The 22,097-nt window shown below is 40.6% G+C and overlaps 1 protein-coding gene across 4 annotated transcripts in view; it reads right to left on the bottom strand.

Moving 5' to 3' along the window:
• XPOT (exportin for tRNA) overlaps positions 1–16,809 on the bottom strand; it is a 40,769-nt gene extending 23,960 nt beyond the window's left edge. For 2 of the 4 annotated variants that reach the window (XM_036894864.2, XM_036894868.2), the window contains exons 1-3: positions 13,263–14,435; positions 10,660–10,742; positions 484–540 (exon numbers count right to left, since the gene is read on the bottom strand). In XM_036894864.2, coding sequence (XP_036750759.2) covers positions 484–540; positions 10,660–10,742; positions 13,263–13,475 — 353 coding nt within the window. In that variant the 5' untranslated portion in view covers positions 13,476–14,435. Of the gene's footprint in view, positions 1–483; positions 541–10,659; positions 10,743–13,262; positions 14,437–16,406 lie in introns of those variants that run through there. The other 2 variants (XM_036894867.2, XM_036894865.2) reach the window with 2 other exon arrangements.
• Between the last annotated feature and the right edge of the window lie 5,288 nt (positions 16,810–22,097).

Here is a 22,097-nt window from a genome sequence, read left to right as displayed (position 1 = left end):
TGATTCGTGATTCAGTTCATGTTGAAAACAAACGGCAGCTGCATATATTTTCAAATGGAAATACATTCATGTTCTGAAGTGTGTGGTTTGCAGAATATATCAGTAGACAAACTAAGGGTCCTGTGAGCAACGATTCATGGTTTTTGCTTAATTAAGGCAGAGGTTCTGAATACAAGTGCCCACCCATGCTGCCATGAAACTAAGAGTCATGTAGAAAAACAGGATTGGTGTTGCTAGATCTTCTGACTTTTCCAGAAATGTTAGAAATCTAACCTTTTCTGTGAAATGTCTGGATTTTTATATGTAACCAACTGAGTATTTTTGAAATACTCTGGAATAAATCAAAACACATCTATAAACTGGATGTGACTTACACACCCTCAATTTACAGCTTGTATTACGGTTTTCCGAGTAGGGAAAAACTAATGTAAAAATGGTCTCTCCCCCCAAATCTCAGAGTCAAAACAGTAAGAAAAGCCTTACTTGTATTTAACTTGATGTTCTAGTACTTGAAAGCAGAAAAACTTTATGTGATCATCACTGAAAAAGAAAGGAAAATAGATAAGCAGAATATGAAATGGGAAAACAAAGGAAAATATACAATAATACAGATGAAAAGTTCCTCAAACCAGACTTATGGCTTGCTTTCTACTTATTAATCTCATTTATTACATTCATATCCACTTGTTTAAAAAGCTAAGAGAAATTTAAGTATTATATAATGTTCAGTATTTCCATCATATATGGTGAGCAAAATAACCAGAAAAACTAAGATGCACAGTAACCATAGTGCTTTGCAAACAGAAGGCATTCCCCCTAAATTCTAGATAGGATTCCTACATTTTACAACAGAAAGGCTGTGTGTAAAATGACAAAGGTCTAACAGCCAGAGACTGAGTTAAATCAGAGATGCCAAATTAAGTCACATTTAAAATTCAACCCCAGACAGTTGTATTGCTGTCAACTCCAGAATGAGCAGGTCACTGGGAGTGGTAGTCCAGCTTCAACACACATACAGAAAACGGAGTGGCAAATATACACCCTCACAAGATGTGAGCAAAAGTTAACATCTACCAATTATCCACTTTCAACTGTGTTTCCAGGGGTGATGCAGAGCTGCAGTGAGCCAGCTACAACCTCTGAAAAAGTCTTTAGTGAGCAACAATCTGTCTCTCCAAAACAGCAGGTTTGAGCCAGGCTTAGCCATGGAACAATTTCTTATATACAAAGCTAAAACTGTTCAATGCACGTATAGAGACTTAAATTAAACTACATGAATTAGCCAAAATATTAATTTCACACACAATAAGATCAAAACTTAACCTTTCAAGTTTTTTTTTATGGTAGGCTTAATTAGCATCTCTTCTAAGATGAGGGTTTGTTTTTATCATCGATGACACTGAAGCCTTAACTGAATCATACAAGACTTGAACTTTCCACTCAAAAATAAACTAAAGGAGAAGGGGCGGAAGATGGCGGCGTGAGTAGAGCAGCGGAAATCTCCTCCCAAAACAACATATATCTATGAAAATATAACAAAGACAACCCTTCCTAGAATAAAGACCAGAGGACACAGGACAATATCCAGACCACATCCACACCTGAGAGAACCCAGCGCCTCGCGAAGGGGGTAAGATACAAGCCCCGGCCCCGCGGGAGCCGAGCGCCCCTCCCCCCAGCTCCCGGCGGGAGAAGAGCAGGCAGAGCGGGAGGGAGACGGAGCCGAGGGCTGCCGAACACCCAGCCCCAGCCATCCGGGCCAGAGTGCAGGGCCCTCGATACTGGGAAAACAGGGCAGCAAGAACAGTGAGCAGGCACTGGAGGCTGGGCGACAGAGGACATAAGAAAAGCGCGCGACCATTTTTTTTTTTTTTGCTTTTTTGCTGCTTTGTTTTGGCGAGCGCTTTTTGGAAGTCTTAAAGGGACAGGGACCCCAATATTAGGGAAACAGGGCAGAAAGACCGGTGAGCAGAGGCCTGAGGCTGGCACCGGAGAATAAAGAAAAACGAACGACCACCTTTTTTTTTTTAATTAAAAATTTTTTTTTTTTTTAATTAAAAAAATTTTTTTTCTTGTTTTTTTTTGTGGTCGTTGTTTTGTTTTGGCGGGTGCTTTTTGGAAGTCTTAAAGGGGCAGGGCGGGCCACTTAATCCAGAGGTAGGGAATCCGGGATCTCTGGGCACCCTAACCCCTGGGCTGCAGGGAGCAGGGAGGCCCCTTACGGAGATAAATAGCCTCCCAGCAGCTCCTGCTCCAACGCGACTCCACCATTTTGGAGTAGCTGCCCGAGACAGGCCACGCCCACAGCAACAGCGGAGATTAACTCCATAGCAGCCGGGCAGGAAGCAGAAACCCTGTCTGCGCGCAGCTGCGCAGCACAAGCCACTAGAGGCCGCTGTTCTCCCAGGAGAGGAGGGCCACAAACCAACAAGAAAGGAAGTCCTTCCAGCCGTCACTCGTCCCAGTTCTGCAGACTATTCCTATCACCATGAAAAGGCAAAGCTACAGGCAGACAAAGATCACAGAGACAACACCAGAGAAGGAGACAGACCTAACCAGTCTTCCTGACAAAGAATTCAAAATAAGAATCATAAACATGCTGACAGAGATGCAGAGAAACACGCAAGAAAAATGGGATGAAGTCCGGAAAGAGATCACAGATGCCAGAAAGGAGATCGCAGAAATGAAACAAACTCTGGAAGGGTTTATAAGCAGAATGGATAGAATGCAAGAGGCCATTGATGGAATTGAAATCAGAGAACAGGAACGCATAGAAGCTGACAAAGAGAGAGACAAAAGGATCTCCAGGAATGAAACAATATTAAGAGAACTGTGTGACCAATCTAAAAGGAGCAATATCCGTATTATAGGGGTCCCAGAAGAAGAAGAGAGAGGCAAAGAGATGGAAAGTATCTTAGAAGAAATAATTGCTGAAAACTTCCCCACACTGGGGGAGGAAGTAATCAAACAGACCACGGAAATACACAGAACCCCCAACAGAAAGGATCCAAGAAGGGCAACACCAAGACACATAATAATTAAAATGGCAAAGATCAAGGACAAGGAAAGAGTGTTAAAGGCAGCTAGAGAGAAAAAGGTCACCTATAAAGGGAAACCCATCAGGCTAACGTCAGATTTCTCAACAGAAACCCTACAGGCCAGAAGAGAATGGCATGATATATTTAATACAATGAAACAGAAGGGCCTTGAACCAAGGATACTGTATCCAGCACGACTATCATTCAAATATGATGGTGGGATTAAACAATTCCCAGACAAACAAAAGCTGAGGGAATTTCCTTTCCACAAACCACCTCTACAGAACATCTTACAGGGACTGCTCTAGATGGGAGCACTCCTAGAAAGAGCACAGCACAAAACACCCAACATATGAAGAATCGAGGAGGAGGAACAAGAAGGGAGAGAAGAAAAGAATCTCCAGACAGCGTATATAACAGCTCAATAAGCGAGCTAAGTTAGGCAGTAAGATACTAAAGAGGCTAACCTTGAACCTTTGGTAACCACGAATTTAAAGCCTGCAATGGCAATAAGTACATATCTTTCAATAGTCACCCTAAATGTTAATGGGTTGAATGCACCAATCAAAAGACACAGAGTAACAGAATGGATAAAAAAGCAAGACCCATCTATATGCTGCTTACAAGAAACTCACCTCAAACCCAAAGACATGTACAGACTAAAAGTCAAGGGATGGAAAAACATATTTCAAGCAAACAACAGCGAGAAGAAAGCAGGGGCTGCAGTACTAATATCAGACAAAATAGACTTCAAAACAAAGAAAGTAACGAGATAAAGAAGGACACTACATAATGATAAAGGGCTCAGTCCAACAAGAGGATATAACCATTCTAAATATATATGCACCCAACACAGGAGCACCAGCATATGTGAAACAAATACTAACAGAACTAAAGGGGGATATAGACTGCAATGCATTCATTCTAGGAGACTTCAACACACCACTCACCCCAAAGGATAGATCCACTGGGCAGAAAATAAGTAAGGACACGGAAGCACTGAACAACACAGTAGAGCAGATGGACCTAATAGACATCTATAGAACTCTACATCCAAAAGCAGCGGGATATACATTCTTCTCAAGTGCACATGGAACATTCTCCAGAATAGACCACATACTAGGCCACAAAAAGAGCCTCAGAAAATTCCAAAAGATTGAAATCCTACCAACCAACTTTTCAGACCACAAAGGCATAAAACTAGAAATAAACTGTACAAAGAAAGCAAAGAGGCTCACGAACACATGGAGGCTTAACAACACGCTCCTAAATAATCAATGGATCAATGACCAAATCAAAATGGAGATCCAGCAATATATGGAAACAAATGACAACAACAACACTAAGCCCCAACTTCTGTGGGACACAGCAAAAGCAGTCTTAAGAGGAAAGTATATAGCAATCCAAGCATATTTAAAAAAGGAAGAGCAATCCCAAATGAATGGTCTAATGTCACAATTATTGAAATTGGAAAAAGAAGAACAGATGAGGCCTAAGGTCAGCAGAAGGAGGGACATAATAAAGATCAGAGAAGAAATAAATAAAATTGAGAAGAATAAAACAATAGCAAAAATCAATGAAACCAAGAGCTGGTTCTTCGAGAAAATAAACAAAATAGATAAGCCTCTAGCCAGACTTATTAAGAAGAAAAGAGAGTCAACACAAATCAACAGTATCAGAAACGAGAAAGGAAAAATCACGACGGACCCCATGGAAATGCAAAGAATTATTGGAGAATACTATGAAAACCTATATGCTAACAAGCTGGGAAACCTAGGAGAAATGGACAACTTCCTAGAAAAATATAACCTTCCAAGATTGACCCAGGAAGAAACAGAAAATCTAAACAGACCAATTACCAGCAACGAAATTGAAGAGGTAATCAAAAAACTACCAAAGAACAAAACCCCCGGGCCAGATGGATTTACCTCGGAATTTTATCAGACATACAGGGAAGACATAATACCCATTCTCCTTAAAGTTTTCCAAAAAATAGAGGAGGAGGGGATACTCCCAAACTCATTCTATGAAGCTAACATCACCCTAATACCAAAACCAGGCAAAGACCCCACCAAAAAAGAAAACTACAGACCAATATCCCTGATGAACGTAGATGCAAAAATACTCAACAAAATATTAGCAAACCGAATTCAAAAATACATCAAAAGGATCATACACCATGACCAAGTGGGATTCATTCCAGGGATGCAAGGATGGTACAACATTCGAAAGTCCATCAACATCATCCACCACATCAACAAAAAGAAAGACAAAAACCACATGATCATCTCCATAGATGCTGAAAAAGCATTTGACAAAGTTCAACATCCATTCATGTTAAAAACTCTCAGCAAAATGGGAATAGAGGGCAAGTACCTCAACATAATAAAGGCCATCTATGATAAACCCACAGCCAACATTATATTGAACAGCGAGAAGCTGAAAGCATTTCCTCTGAGATCGGGAACTAGACAGGGATGCCCACTCTCTCCACTGTTATTTAACATAGTACTGGAGGTCCTAGCCACGGCAATCAGACAAAATAAAGAAATACAAGGAATCCAGATTGGTAAAGAAGAAGTTAAACTGTCACTATTTGCAGATGACATGATACTGTACATAAAAAACCCTAAAGACTCCACCCCAAAACTACTAGAACTGATATCGGAATACAGCAAAGTTGCAGGATACAAAATCAACACACAGAAATCTGTGGCTTTCCTATATACTAACAATGAACCAACAGAGAGAGAAATCAGGAAAACAACTCCATTCACAATTGCATCAAAAAAAATAAAATACCTAGGAATAAACCTAACCAAAGAAGTGAAAGACTTATACTCTAAAAACTACAAGTCACTCTTAAGAGAAATTAAAGGGGACACTAACAGATGGAAACTCATCCCATGCTCGTGGCTAGGAAGAATTAATATCGTTAAAATGGCCATCCTGCCCAAAGCAATATACAGATTTGATGCAATCCCTATGAAACTACCAGCAACATTCTTCAATGAACTGGAACAAATAATTCAAAAATTCATATGGAAACACCAAAGACCCCGAATAGCCAAAGCAATCCTGAGAAAGAAGAATAAAGTAGGGGGGATCTCACTCCCCAACTTCAAGCTCTACTATAAAGCCATAGTAATCAAGACAATTTGGTACTGGCACAAGAGCAGAGCCACAGACCAATGGAACAGACTAGAGAATCCAGACATTAACCCAGACATATATGGTCAATTAATATTTGATAAAGGAGCCATGGACATACAATGGCGAAATGACAGTCTCCTCAACAGGTGGTGCTGGCAAAACTGGACAGCTACATGTAGGAGAATGAAACTGGACCATTGTCTAACCCCATATACAAAAGTAAACTCAAAATGGATCAAAGACCTGAATGTAAGCCATGAAACCATTAAACTCTTGGAAGAAAACATAGGCGAAAACCTCTTAGACATAAACATGAGTGACCTCTTCTTGAACATATCTCCCCGGGCAAGGAAAACAACAGCAAAAATGAGTAAGTGGGACTATATTAAGCTGAAAAGCTTCTGTACAGCAAAAGACACCATCAATAGAACAAGAAGGATCCCTACAGTATGGGAGAATATATTTGAAAATGACACATCCGATAAAGGCTTGACGTCCAGAATATACAAGGAGCTCTCACGCCTCAACAAACAAAAAACAAATAACCCAATTAAAAAATGGGCAGAGGAACTGAACAGACAGTTCTCCAAAAAAGAAATACAGATGGCCAACAGACACATGAAAAGATGCTCCACATCGCTAATTATCAGAGAAATGCAAATTAAAACTACAATGAGGTATCACCTCACACCAGTAAGGATGGCTGCCATCCAAAAGACAAACAACAACAAATGTTGGCGAGGCTGTGGAGAAAGGGGAACCCTCCTACACTGCTGGTGGGAATGTAAGTTAGTTCAACCATTGTGGAAAGCAGTATGGAGGTACATCAAAATGCTCAAAACAGACTTACCATTTGACCCAGGAATTCCACTCCTAGGAATTTACCCTAAGAATGCAGCAATTAAGTTTGAGAAAGACAGATGCACCCCTATGTTTATTGCAGCACTATTTACAATAGCCAAGAATTGGAAGCAACCTAAATGTCCATCAATAGATGAATGGATAAAGAAGATGTGGTACATATACACAATGGAATACTACTCAGCTATAAGAAAAGGGCAAATCCAATCATTTGCAGCAACATGGATGGAGCTGGAGGGTATTATGCTCAGTGAAACAAGCCAAGCGGAGAAAGAGAAATACCAAATGATTTCACTTATCTGTGGAATATAAGAACAAAGGAAAAACTGAAGGAACAAAACAGCAGCAGAATCACAGAACTCAAGAATGGACTAACAGGTACCAAAGGGAAAGGGACTGGGGAGGATGGGTGGGTAGGGAGGGATAAGGGGGGGAGAAGTAGGGGGGTATTAAGATTAACATACATGGGGGGGTAGGAGAAAAGGGAGGGCTGTACAACACAGAGAAGGCAAGTAGTGATTCTACAACATTTTGCTATGCTGATGGACAGTGACTGTAAAGGGGTTTATAGGGGAGACCTGGTATAGGGGAGAGCCTAGTAAACATAATATTCGTCATGTAAGTGTAGATTAGTGATAGCAAAAAAAAAAAAAAAAAAAAAAGGGCAGTTCCTGTGTGGTAACCTCCAACGAGTTCTACACAAGGGTATAAAGGGCATATAAAAGTGTAGGCAAAGGGTCTGTTTGTGTTTATACAGAGGATCAAAGCCTAATTGGGCTACCCCGAAAATGAACTAAGATACGATATGAAAAAGAACTTCCAACATCTGCACCCTCTGGAAGACTCATGCCAGAAGATGATCATCAAAAAACCCCAACAAAGATCCACGCACTGCTACAGATGTAGATGCACTCATCCCACCAGTTCCTGGACCTGCCATGGGAATGAGGAAGGAGATATCTAAGCTGGCCTGTGCATACAGTAAAACAACAAAATTGGACTGGATCTATACTGTTGGAACTCAACCAAGAATTTGGAGAAGTGCAAATTGTAGCGCTCCAAAGTCTTACAACTACAAACTATTTATTGTTAAAAGAACATATGGCATGTGAACAGTCCCCAGGAATGGGTTGTTTTAATTTGTCTGATTTCTCTCAGACTGTTCAAGTTCATTTGGACAATATCCACCATATCATAGATAAGTTTTCACAAATGCCTAAGGTGCCTAACTGGTTTTCTTGGTTACACTGCAGATGGCTGGTAATTACAGATATGCTTTGGTTATGTAACTATACTCCTATTATGTTAATGTGTGTGTGCAATTTAAGTAGTAGCTTAAAACCTATACATGCTGAAGTTACTCTACAAGAAGATATATCAAAGAAATAATCAATCTTCCCATGTTTTCTTCCGCCTGCTACTTCTATAGCTTTTCTTCTTCCTTCCTAATTACAACCCTTAAATAGAATTCGTGCCTCATATCGAATTTACCGAGTATCATAATTCTTCCAAGTGGTAAAGATACCTCAAGACAAATGCTGGGCATAGAAGCCACAGGGCATAAATATGCAAAGAAGTAAAAAGCTAACCTTTTCAAACAATAAGGCTTCTCTCTCACTTACCAACTTCACATTTCCCTGTATGGCCCCGGAAGATGACTGGTTAGCCAGAGATGGGTAAGATTCCTCAAGGGAGGAACAACCTAAGACAGGCACAGTCGCAGGGGGGCCATCAGGTGAGAAATTGGGGATCAACAGAGGTGAGGCTTAGAACCTCACCCCCCCGTTCTGAGAGAAATCTTCTGCATATGTGGATGTTTTATTGCCCTGGTCTAGCTTGGATTAACACATAGTCTACAGGCACACACCTGATCATCTACATGTGCTCTCTTACAACACTAAACTATGTTTTCTACCTTTATCTTGTATCTACCTACCACTTCAGCATTTTATTAAAAATAATAATAATAAAGAGAGAAATGTGGTATCCACATATAAATCAAGTATAAAAACCAAATGAGTATTCATATTTGAACTGACTGTTTATAGTTCATAATGCATGAGCAAAACCGAAAGTTTCTGTGATGACTGCCCTTGTACTGTTCACTATGTAACTTATTCATTATGTAAGAATTTGTTCTACATGTAAAAACTTGTTTGTTATGCCTCAGAAGATTGGAGACTGACAAAAATTAGGCTTGGGGTGGAATAATGATTGTGCATTGAGCATTGACTCCCCTATACAGAATTTTATTGTCGTTAACAACCATTTGATCAATAAATATGAGAGATGCCCTCACAAAAAAAAAAAAAAAAAAAAAGGACAGACTTCCAATGGTAAAATAAATTAGTAAGCGGGATGTAATGTATAGCATAAGGAATATAGTCAAGATATTTTAACAGCCTGGTAGGGTGATAGCTGGAACCTAGAATTATGTATATAAATGTTCTACCACTGTGTTGTACACTTGAAACTCATGTAATGTAATACTGTGTGTCAACTACCCTTCAATAAAAAATAATTATTAAAAAAAAAAAAAAAAAAAAAAAACTGTTAGTGAGAGCTCGAGCCACGGCCAAATCAAAATAAACAGTGCATTTTATGAATCAAAAAAAAAAAAAAAAAAAAAAAAAAAAACTAAAGGAATCTTTTAATTAAAAGCCAGCTCTTATTTACTCTCAGACATATAGCAGATGTTCTCAAACCAGTTTTCACTAGAGCACCTGGTTTCGACTATGAAACGCAGCAATGATACCCACAGCATGCCAAGAACTCCAGCTAGGAGACATCATTAACTGCCATTAACTTCTACTCCAGCCAGTAAACTTGTCTGCTTACTAATAATCAGTTGTGCTTCCCCAAATCTCACTATGGCAGTGGCACATCTTTTGGAATTAAGCAACTTAATTGCCTATCACATAACTAATAAAATGAGTATGAGATTTCCTGTTTTCATAAAAATTAAGCTGAATACTTTAGAAAGACTTCACAGAAAGTCACAAGGTGGGGAGGGGAGGAACCTTGTACATATCTGACATGGGTTAGATAACCAGAACACTTGCAAAGGTGAGAGCAAATAAACAAAAGGTCAAGAATCTGCCTTCATTGTTCCTCAATCCACTACAAAACCAAAGTGGAAACTGTAGGACGGATTATGGATGTGATCAATGTAAAAGAAACAAAGTGAGTGCTAGTGGCATATACACAAAGGAAAGACCTTGATCCAATATCAAAAAGTTCATCATTAAATGTTTATATATCTTAAATTAAAATAAAAATTTAAGATACAAGTAATTTATGATTACCTCCTTTCCTAATTTTTCATAAAACCACTACTCCCCATCATGAAGAGATAAGGAAGTTTTTACTGTACTATATTCGAGCTGGGATTTGCTGCCAGGTACACAGGCAAAGGATAGCTTTATGAAAAGCCAATCCTAGAATGAACCAATTACTAGTATACTATTTTTCTCATTCGTATACTGATTTTCTAAAACACAACTCATGTTTTTATGAAAATGTTCCCAAATACAGGTGAATTTAACAGTTCTATCAAGCTTACAGAAATTTAAATTCCTCTCTGAGTCATACAAATTTTTTTTGTTACCTGTATGTCCTTTGGGCTAGAGCTTCTGCACACACTTGCCAGGCATCTGGGGAAATCTTTAACTGCTCAAAATAGGCCAGGGCCTGTTAAGATTGCAAAGCAGAAAATGCATTTAAGCTGAACACTTTAGAAAGACTTCACAGAATGTCACAAGGTGGGGCAGGAGGGAACCTTGTACATATCTGACATGAGTTAGATAACCAGAACATACTGATTAGAGGAACCTAAAACTGTGGTTTGTGCCCCACTGGTGATGAAATCAACTGTCTTGGTCTCAATCAGCAATTTTAAAAAATCAAACACAATAGAGAATATCAGAGTGCACTGCACAGAAGAATAACTATTATTTTGTGTAACTTGTTTCAGTTGTGTGTGTGTATTTACTGGGTTGAGATGTGAAATGTTCCTTTGGTTAGAGGTATTTTTTTTAAAAAAACCAAAGCCACTGTAATTAGGTGATAGTTGTCTGTAACTGCATGAATGAAGGAACAGGTTTTCATATATGGTCTAAGTACTGTTTCCACCGAGAGGACCAGGTAAACAAAGGGAAGGAGGTGAAGGCCACTGAGTACTATCTGAAGCATAAGTAATGGCTGTCTTTAGAAATTAACACAGAAAGCCAGACAGCTGCAAAATAATCTAGTTCATTTGTTGTCTAACAACATTCCATGAAGTCTAGGTTTCCCTTAGGAATACCTCAGGGGCCAGAGCAGGAGACAAGGCGGAAGTCAATCATGTATGCTCTATCACCACCTAATATTTCCCTTACCTCTCCCAAAAAGAGGGGGGATCCAGCTGCTAGAATTGTCATGACATACCATTATGTCTTTAAATAAAAAGCAAGTTTTAAGCCAAAAACAGATCGTGAAAATAACTTGAAAGTTTCAGTTTTTAGTCTTTGCACTTTGAATCCACGTGTTACTAGCATTTTTTACAAAAGTCTGTGGCATTGATAAACAAGTCAAAGCTTTTTTTGACTTCTAGTTCTACTTCATACCTTCTTTCTAAGACGCTACTGTCTCTACATGGCAAGAGGCACTTCTACTTTTTCTGCCCATGTGGAAAAAGGAACTACAGCCAGACAACTGAGAATTGAGATTGGCAGTTACCTTACCACCAAAGTGAATTAAGTTCCCACTACTCCCAAACTCCAATATCAGGACTATTAGAATTCACTTCTCCTTAGGGTTCTTTTTTTTCCATCCTAAATAATTATGTTACTCAGGCTGGCTTAATGGGGTATCAAAGTAAGCCTAAACCTGGGTACTTCATAAATGTCCGTGACTAACAAATAAAAACAAAACATGTAATAAATGTTTAACTTCTTAAAAAAAAACTTTTGCTGATGGAGAGTCTAACTTCTGCATTAAAACCACTAACAATGTACTGGAGTTACTCTTCTGAAAAACAAAATACTGGCTCGTTTAAAAAAAATTTGTCAGATGATGCACATTAATTAAAAAACACAAGAAACCAAAAAAGGAACATAAAAAAGTAACAAAAAGGTCAACTAATAACTAAACAAATAGCCAAAGGCTTTTGGTTTTAATAACCATGCAATACGAAGCCAGACTACATGTAAAGATCTATGATGCTTCAACTGCCGTCACTACGGCCTTCAAAGTAGGTAGCTTAACTCCTATGAAAAGAAATATTTGCCTACACATAGGAGACAGGGACTTTAGTGTCTTTTGATGTCCTAACTAGTTTGAGAGGTATCTTGTAAGTAGCCACATATTTAAATCTCAATTCCTGTTATTTCCCTCTATCTGGAGGCTGGGAACTTTTGTTAACAGCAGAGTCATGCACAGGGTACTGTGTTAGAAACCACTCCAGACTTTTTTTTTACCACTTTAAGGAATTCCTGCATAAATGTAGAACAAAAACTGCTGTAATATTTATTGAGATTGTTAACTTCATTTAGGTCATTTATTAAAAAAATCCTAGGCTATGAGAAGTGGAAATAAGGAAAAGAAAATGCTTGTCCTTCCACTTCTACTTCAAAGCACCCACATCTTTAAAAAATTTAATTATGGGCTTGTTCTTCAGCTTCTTCTTTTATAGTCATGATTACAGGTATAGGTTACATTATGTTCAACTGTTTATATTTACCCAAATATCCCAGCTCCTCAAAATGGATTCCTTGTCTTGTACATAATCTAAGACACAGCATATCGTAAGTGCTTATTACCTGTCTACCTGGACTAAATAAGTATGTTAAGTATCACTAACAGGAGGGTTCAACAACTTGTTTAGACCAAGTCAGGCAATGGGAAAAGGAAATGTTTCCTGCTATAGAAAGTTCCTGAATAATCCTTTGCATTACAACTTTTAAATAATTAAAAATGATGATTGATGTGACAAAAACCTGCCCTGAATCACATGTGATTTTAATACTTTTGTCGGGCCAACAAGAAAATAAATCACAATGCTCCTGTTTCTGTATTCAGAATACATTCATATACCTGAAATTTGCTCATCTCTGTTCAGTTCTACCCAAATGAAACCTTTATCACACAGTATTTTTAAAATTTAAATCCTCTAATGAGTTCCTGTGGTAATTTGTAATTTGTTTTAAAAATGATTAAGCCAACTTAACTTACCCTTTGTCTGAAGTCTGAATCAGCATTTGGATTTAGCCCTAAAAGAGCCTGTTCATCCATCCCTGCTTCTATACTTGGAGTTTTCTGATTACAATAGGCGTGCCCTCTGATCCCACAGAGGAATCTATGAACATCTGCACACACACACAAAGATGAAACAATTCTTAATAAACAAAATAGATGCTTACCCAGAATACAGCAACAGGATAACATTATGCAAGGAAGTTTAAGTGTTAAAAGGACTTCTTTTGAAACTATCCAAATTATGACTAAAGGAGCCTTAATTTCAGAAGAATGGGCCTGCTAAAAACTCCACAATGTAATTTCTAAAAATCTAACAAATGCTGTTAATGTTGTCAAATTTCCTATTATCAACATATTCTTTTCTACTTTAAATAACAGAATCATCTAATTTATTATTATTTCTTGTCTCTAATACTTAAAAGTACAATTATACAACTACATTAAGTTGACAAATCCAGATTATTTTATTATACTAATTTGCCTATTCCCATTTACCAATATCACAAACATTAAAAAAAAAACAACAACTAGAGTGGCTGACTACATCGTGACCTCAGAGCTCAATATCCTTATTGGAGTGTCTACTACCTACTTCAAGAAAGTTAAATGAAAAAGGAGGGGGGAAAACCAGTCATTTAGCTTTTGAAGAATAGGCTTTCTTGCCAGCCAGCTCTAGAAACATGTATCAAAAAGTGTTTTTTAATAGTAGATTTAAAAACTGACAATACTGACTACTCTTATTTAAGAACTTGTTTTTAGTCTCTGCAAAGTATGTGCTTTTCCACAGCATAGAGTCTATCTAACATTCTCAAATAAGAACATAAGCCCCAAAATGCACCATGGCTTTTGACTGAATGCAATATGAGGAACAAGGAACAAACTCTAAATATCACATTTATTCTCTGAAGACCTGAGTAGGGAGACCAGGCCTGCTACTCCTAGTAAGAATGGGGGCTTTTTTTGTTTTGTTTTGATTATTGTAACCAAGGGGAAGATGAGAGCCTAAAGAGGCAAAGACACAAAGGTGGGCAGGGAAGAGGGGGTCACAGCCTTTAGAATGCTGAGGCCAGGCTCAAATGCAGGTTAGAGAATCCCTACTACAATGCACTGCTTGGTCTTCCCCTTGGCCTGCTTGAACCTAATGATAAAGCAGGATGTGCTGAGGGCCCGTGAAGAAAGCTCAGCCCCTTCTCTTACGGTCACTATCATACTTGCAGACTACCGTAAGGCTGGGTTAGTAGCTCCCACTGCCTTCAGGATTAAGATCCAAACACTTCTGACTGACTCCACCATTCTGCACCCTAACCTATCAAGGCCAGTGGCATTCTGCTTTTCATCTTTGTGCACACTGCTCTTTGTTACTTGGGTAACCTCTGTCCGTCCTTCAAAATTCAGTTTAGAGATCATCTCTTTCAAGAACGCTTCTTTGACCCCTGTTGTCCAACTCTCCCAAACTGGATTAAATGCCCCTCCTACATGCTGATACATTATCACGGCCTACTTACTAGTATTTTCTCGCATTAACCTTAAAGGGAAAGGTCTGATGGTCTTGGACATTCGCCACTATATCCCCAGGACATAGAATATAAAATTTAGATTTAGATATATCACAGTTTGTACTCCAATTTTGTCAAACTGAGGCCATATGGACAACTAAGAAACCTGAGAGTCCTTTCTATGAAACAGGAAGACCATTCTGCCTCATAAAGTTGAAAAGATTCACGTGAGACAAGATGTGTAAAGCATGCCTTAGCACACAGTGGGCCCTAGTAGGTTATTTATAATTCAGACTAGGCACGTGGGGGGTGAGAACTATTCAGAGCATTCTAGACTTAATTTTGAACAGATGGGGAAACAAAAAAGACAGTGGGTTTCTCTCTCCCACCTTTGTGCCAAAAATGACGAGAATTTGATGAGGATTCCCTCCAAAAAGTGCACATACAGAAGAGAAAAAGACAACTGGCGTTTCTATGAATCCCAAATTGAGAAGTTTTATAAAAGATTTCTTGAATTTGGCATGGCTTCAGGGAGAACTGCTTAAGCTTGGTCAAGTCAGTTTGATTCCATCAAAGGAAATAGCACCTGGTCTAAAGAAAAAACACGGCCGAAAAAACCACCTATGGAAACAAACTTGTTACAGTGTTGTCACCACAGAAAGAATCCTCCAGAAAAGGAACTTGGCTAATCAGTATTACAATGGAACATGGTCAATTACCTACATGTGTGCAAACTTAAAAGTAACAACCTGTGGAAAAGGTGGCAATTCCCCCAGTTAAAGGTTGTGAATGAACACAATGTTCTAACAGTGCATAAACCGTGCAGGCTTAACTTAAACATGTTACCACGCGAAATTTTAATTACGCATCTAGCAAATATTCTGAAGGAGGCAAGCAACATACATACTTAAAATACTAAGCCGTAACTTTTCCTGGACAGCATCAACGCTCCGCTGGCCGGCCCTCCACACCCACTATAGACTTTTCAAAGACAGGAATGAATCTTTCCAGCTTTTTTAAACGGTGACAAGTCGCTTTAATAAAACCTAACTTCCCCCAATAACAAGTAATTAGCACTTTCAGAAAGTACTCAATTTTTTTTTCAGGCTACAGGAAAACACGATTCTATACTCCCGCAGAACTGTAGGGGAAGAGAATAAATGGCGTGTCCGTGCTGGCAAATTACTACACAGAAATAACACTTTTCTCCTTTCTGTCCTAGGGGGAAAGGGGGCGATTCAAGTTTGAGGTCTCTGCAGTTGAAACTAGCCCACACTACAACTATTACAAATGTGCTTGGCCACTTCTTTTACACTCGGGTTCACAGCCGGTCGTCCTCGCCCCTCTTCCTTCCCCCAGATCCTCCGCTAAAGGAAGCCTCGTGGTAATCCGGGTGATGAAACACCCGACAGCAGGCGGCCACGCACTCGGACGCGCTCCGCGGCGACGGCCGCAGCTCGTACCCACCCCCACCAGGGCGCCCAGCCTCGGGCGCACAGCCACGGAGGCCCCGGCCGCACCCCTCCGGCGTGGGGGATCCCTGGGCCAGTGCGCCGCCAACTTCCCCGCCGCCTCGCAAGGATCGAGCCGGGCCCGAGCCCCGCCGCCCCCGAGCCCGAGTCACCTTCCCTATCACTCCATCCCGCCTCCCCGCCTGCACTCTGGAGGGCCGGCCAGCGGAGCGGCGCCGCACACAGGGAGCGGTGAGCGGCCCTCGTCCTTGTCGCTGTCGTCCTCCGCCACGGCCACAGCGCTAACGCCGGAGACGGAGCTGGCCGGGGCCGCGCGCCTCTCCTCGCTCCGCGTCCCCTGGCTCCTTCTCCTGCGTGGCGCGGGGCCGGCCAGCCAGCGAGTAAGCGGGCGGGGTCGCCGCCCGAGGAAGGGAAGGAGCTCAAGGGCCGACTAATGCCCCCGCCGTCGTCGCCGCTGAGTCAGCGCGAAGCGCGCTCCCCGCGTCGGCACCGCGCGAGCCAGCGGCAGCAGCCTCATGGAGAGTGTGGACCACAGCCTGCGGGCCGGGCCGTCGGAGCCTACAGTTCCCAGCATGCAACGTGTGGGCGGTGCTTCAGGGCGCTCGCCGGCTGGTGATGCATGCCGGGAAGGGGGTTTGGTCTACATCCTCTCCCGGCGGCTGAATTCCCTGGTATTTCTGCACGGGGCTGAGCGTCTGTCCGATTTCCTCAGCCGTACCGTTAAGGCTTCATCAGCTGGTTGGTAGATAAGAGTACCCGATCTACCGAGATTTGGACAACGTGGTCCAAACCACGTGTGAATCAGTTGTTTAATTGATCTTCCATGGCCCCATATGTTCCAAGTCATAGGATCCTTCTATGAGCACTAAAACTTTTAAAATTTCATCTTAAACGTACAAATATTATGTCGTTAATGAAAAGGGGGAGAGCGTTTTTAGGAAGTTTTACTCAGGTTCCTTTGTTTATTCATCCGCCGATTGATTTATTAATATTGCGTTACAGGCAGTATTGGCTCAAGCTGCATGTATTTGAATCTCAGTCCCCGAACCCCTCGACCTCAGTTTCAGACAAGTTGCATAATCTCTCTGTACTTTAGTTTACTCATTTGTAAAATGGGGATAATGATAGTACTGACCTCAAAGGGTCGTGAGGTTTGTGTTAATACCCGAGTTTCACACACAGTGCTCAATATTTAGATTTCATTTGATTTTTCACTACTACTGAATACAGACAAGGTTGCAGTCACTGACACTAAGGTGAAGAGCAAACGAAACTTGGGAGGGAGAAATGGGAAGAGAAGTAGGATAAAACTAATGTAACAATTTAACAGCTACATTTATTTAGTGACCTAGCACGTGGAAAACACTGCACCAGGCATTTCATATATAAAATATTTTGGTCTGCTCCCTCTCTCTTTATCTCTGTCTCTGTCTCCCTGCTCTCCCTGCTCTCTTGCTCTCTCTCTCTCTCTCTCTCTCTGTCTCTCCCCACCCCCCTTCTGGGGCAGCCACTCTCTCTTTTAGATAATAAAGTCTCTTGCCTGGGCCCATGTCTCCTGAGTCATTCTGGGTAAGGAGGGTTGCGGCGAGATGCCCTTTCATTGGTGCCGTGACTTTAGATGAGGCTCTCCCATTGACTTTGCTCTTCCTCCAGGAACCTGAGCTTCTCTGGGAACCCGCACTGCCCGATCCTCCTCCACGGGCTCACCGTCCACTTCCCCCGTCGCTCGTCTTCTCGCCCAACACCGGCCTTCAATTTGGTGAGTCTCCCCTTCATGCTCGACTTAAATGACCCTTTGGAACCTGGGAAGTGACCGCTGAGTGTCCGGCACTCCCAAGGGCTCCTCTGGGACAGGGGCACCCCCAACCACAACTTTCAGAGTCACGGTTGATTCCCATAGTCGACCCTTCTCTGCCTCCCCGTGGTGAGAATCCTCATCCACTGAGGCCCAGTCTCCCTTTATCTACATATCTACCCTACTCGTAAACTCCTGGTACCAGGTACCGAGCCTCCGTGGCATTTTTGCCTCGACCCCACAGTTAGAGGTGGTAACAACCCCCGAACTGTGCCTGGTCTTCTCCGCAACCTTCTTAATCGCTCTGGGATGCCTCAGTGACTTCTGAACGGTCTCATTCTCACCATGGGATCTGGCCCCTCTGTTCCCACAGATTCACCGCTGGGGTGGTTACTCAATAATCTAAAGCCTCTCCACCTCACTCCCGACCTCAGACCTGTTCGCTAATGTAATGAGATCTGGCCACAATATCCCTTAGACAATCAGTCTAAATGGCCCCCCAATGGCTCTTTAGATCCTAAAATTCTCCATGACTTATACAACTTCTGTGAGTGCACGGGCAAATAGAAAGAGATCCCATATATCCAGACCTCCAAACCAAGCTCTCTCTCTGTCTCCCCTGCAATCCTAAACACCTACTACTTGCCTTAAAGTCCACACCCCTAAGCTCTTTTCACATTCCTAAATATCCTCAACTGCCTATCAAACTCCTAGACAATGCACCACCACGGGCTCTCTTGTTCCCTCCTGGCTCACGCCAGGAGCTCTGTCTGTCCTCTCACTGTATCATTACATCTCAATCTGTATGTTTGTGTCTAAGTGTGTAAACAAAAAATATTTTTCTACCTCCGGATGGTATTAATAAAAATTGATTTAAAGACAAGCGCTTGTAAAAATTGGGCATTCTAAAACTTCCAGAAAATTCTAATAGAAGATATTAAGCATTAATGCTAATTTAAGTTGAACTGAATAGACATGTCCTTATGGTTATCAGCTGCCTAAGTTTACCTAAAATCATTTAAGTTGATGGTATCTGTTAAATCTTGCAAAGAAAATGCTTAAAGTGAAGTGTAGCTTTGTCTAATGTGAGTAACTATTTAAGCAAGTGCCTTAAAACTTTTAACAGCTTCCCAAAATCAAATTCAAAAAAATGATTTTTACCTCTAGTTCACTCTGATATTTTCCAGAGGGCCCCTGGAACATGTCAGGGGAATTTTTTCTCATTGGAGAAAGTATTTGGCTAATTTGGCTTTTTTATCTGATATATAATTACCTGCTTAATTACCTAGAAAGCACTGTCAAAGAGAATGATGCTAAACTTTGTTACTGAATGTTTTGTGTTACAGAAATATCCAAATTTCCTTATGTCAACTGTCTTACAGTAAGCTTCCATCAGATCTTTAACCATTGTCATTTGTAAGTCTTTTGTCATCTATACTCACTGTTTTATTACTCCTAAACTAGTAAAAAACTAGATTTCAGCAGAACAGGTATTAGTTACATAAGATTAAGTAAACTAAGGAAGATGATTTTGTGGCTTTTTGTTTCAAATGTTGTTGATAAGGTGTTTTAAGCTTTTTCTCTTAAGCTGATAACAGTTTAGTAAATGACTGTCTTTATAAGCAGAATTGAAACTTTTTCTACCTGATCCCTCCAGAATTTAAAAACTCTCAGTGACTATTTTTATATTTCATGGCAGTATGTTTATTTGCACAAGTTCAATAAGAATCTGCTTTCCTTGTAAGAGGACCAATTAAAAACACAGGTTATATTACCAAGGCTTTGACTGGAACGTCATACCTGAGAGACACGTGTGTAAACTCAGATATGAACAGACAGCTTTAAGGAACTAAGTTTGACTTTATAAAGACAACAAAGCCCCTTGGAAGAACTGGCCTGGTACCTTGCTTACAGAGTTCCCAGCAGCCTTACCAGGTGAGTAAGGAAGGTCACTTCCTGGAAGGTGCAGGAACCTCAGGAATGTCTTGAGAACCTCAAGAAGAGAGGAATTCACCCAAATGTACAGGTACTGCAGGCACAACCTGATGGCAAGTCTGGCTTGGCTTTCTGGCCTCAAGAAGCCCTAAAAAGTTCAATCTGAAATTCCTTACAAAAAGTTCCAGCAAAGCACATTTAAAAGATCCCATGTAATCAAACTACTCTTCTTGCTGCACATATGCAAATAATCAAGCCAACTGTTAATTATTTTCTTAATCTGGCTACTTCTAATATAAATAAGGGTGATTTTAGAGAAAAGTATTGTTTCAATAATGCAGTCTTATCTATACTAAATCCTAATACTAGTCATTGAGATGTAAACTCGATTCAGAATTCTAGTTTCCCCATGATACTTAACTATGATTCTCAGTTAGACTCTTCATATTTCTAGTTCTCACATTCAGCCATGCATTCTTAATCTCGTCAAGTTTGTCCTTCCAGAATGGAAAATCCAACTCCAGATGTTGCTACTTAACCTAATAACCATTTGTTCTATCTTTCCTAGAAGCCACAAAACTGCAAATAGTAATAGAAATGAAACCCAGAATAGAAGCGCCAACCTTCAGAGGCCCTCTCAAATGACCAGTGATGGAGACCTAGCTGCACCCTTTACTGCGCCCCCTCTCAGCATGAAGCAGCCAGAGCGGTCATCGCCCCCTTTCCCTAGCAGCAGCTAGAGTCTCTATCTGTAGAGGGGGGAATGAGACAGGGACCATAGGCTTAGAATAAGGTGAGAGCCTCTGAAGAAAGCAAGGCAGGATATTTGCAATCAGAGCAATAAAACTACATACTGGAAACCCCCCACTACTAAAATGATGTTGAACATTAAGCTCTAGAATCATTCTTCAGTGAGATCAGTTAATGTTCCCCAGATAAAGAAGAGTAGCACATGTTTTATTATGCTAACCATTTATAATCATGTGTAAGGTTCTCTTTAGCATACTAAAAGGCCCAGGCCTATGTGCTGTCTTTCTCCTTCAGATCTGATGAAGTGATTTTGCAAACTGGGCAACTAATTTAGCAAGTAAGCCCAGGCATAAACAACACAGTAAAAGGCAGGAACGATTCCACCTTAAAGATAAGATTGCATTTTAATACCCAAGAAGTTAAGAGGTTAGGAAATTCTTAACTTACTCTTTAGCAAACAATACCTCGGCCCACCTTGGGGGCTGAGCAGGTGGCCTTGTTTCATATGCCCCCAGACCAAGATGCTGGTATCTCAGGGAGAAATCATCAGAGGAAGTTGCTTGTGTTAAGTTAATTCTAAATATTCAGAGACCACTTAACAAGTTCACACCCCTAAATTTTTTCATATTCTTGAAAAATCCTCAGCTGCCTACAAAACTCCCTAGACAAAGCACCACTACGGACTCTCTTGTCCCCTCCTGGTGTGAGCTGGGAGCTCTGTCCCTTCACTGTATCTCTAAATAAAAGCCTGTACCTTGGTCTCCTAAAAAAAAAAAAAAATTTTGAATCACTTTTGTTTCACGTTTGTAATTTACCTGTCCAAAATGTCAGGCTACAATTCCTGTCCTATCTATTTCAGTGTAACCCAGGAGTCTTATCTAGCACAGTGCCAACTTGTAGTTACAACTCAGTAAGTGAATAACTGCATGGATTGTTAGATTACGTTAGCTGTGTTGGTCAACTATGTCCAGTACTAACCCTGGTCTGAGTGACTTCAAAGTCTTAATTAATGTTCAGTATATTCCACTTACCTAGTACCTGCAGCTCTTCTACAATTTATCTAGTAAGGTTGGCCCTTCAGATACTTAAGACTAAAAATCTTTCAATCTTGAAAACTTATATCATTTTGGAACAAATATGCATGTGGTGGAATCCAACTGAAGAGGGCCTGAGAGGAGTATTAAATGTGTCCATTCCATATTCTGGCCACCCAAAACAGGAAGTGATGAGCAGTTTTTCATCTCAGACTAATATAAAATGTCAATCATCAAAAGGTTGACAAATAACACTCATTATTTTAACTTAGAGCACGTACGCTTGCATATGGCAATGCTTTTGCATATTAATTGTCAACATTTTTGAG

Source organism: Manis pentadactyla, chromosome 10 (genome assembly GCF_030020395.1).
Source record: "Manis pentadactyla isolate mManPen7 chromosome 10, mManPen7.hap1, whole genome shotgun sequence".
Taxonomy (NCBI): Eukaryota; Metazoa; Chordata; class Mammalia; order Pholidota; family Manidae; genus Manis; species Manis pentadactyla.
Note: the sequence above shows the minus strand (reverse complement) of the source record. Positions and strands in the feature narration are given on the sequence as shown.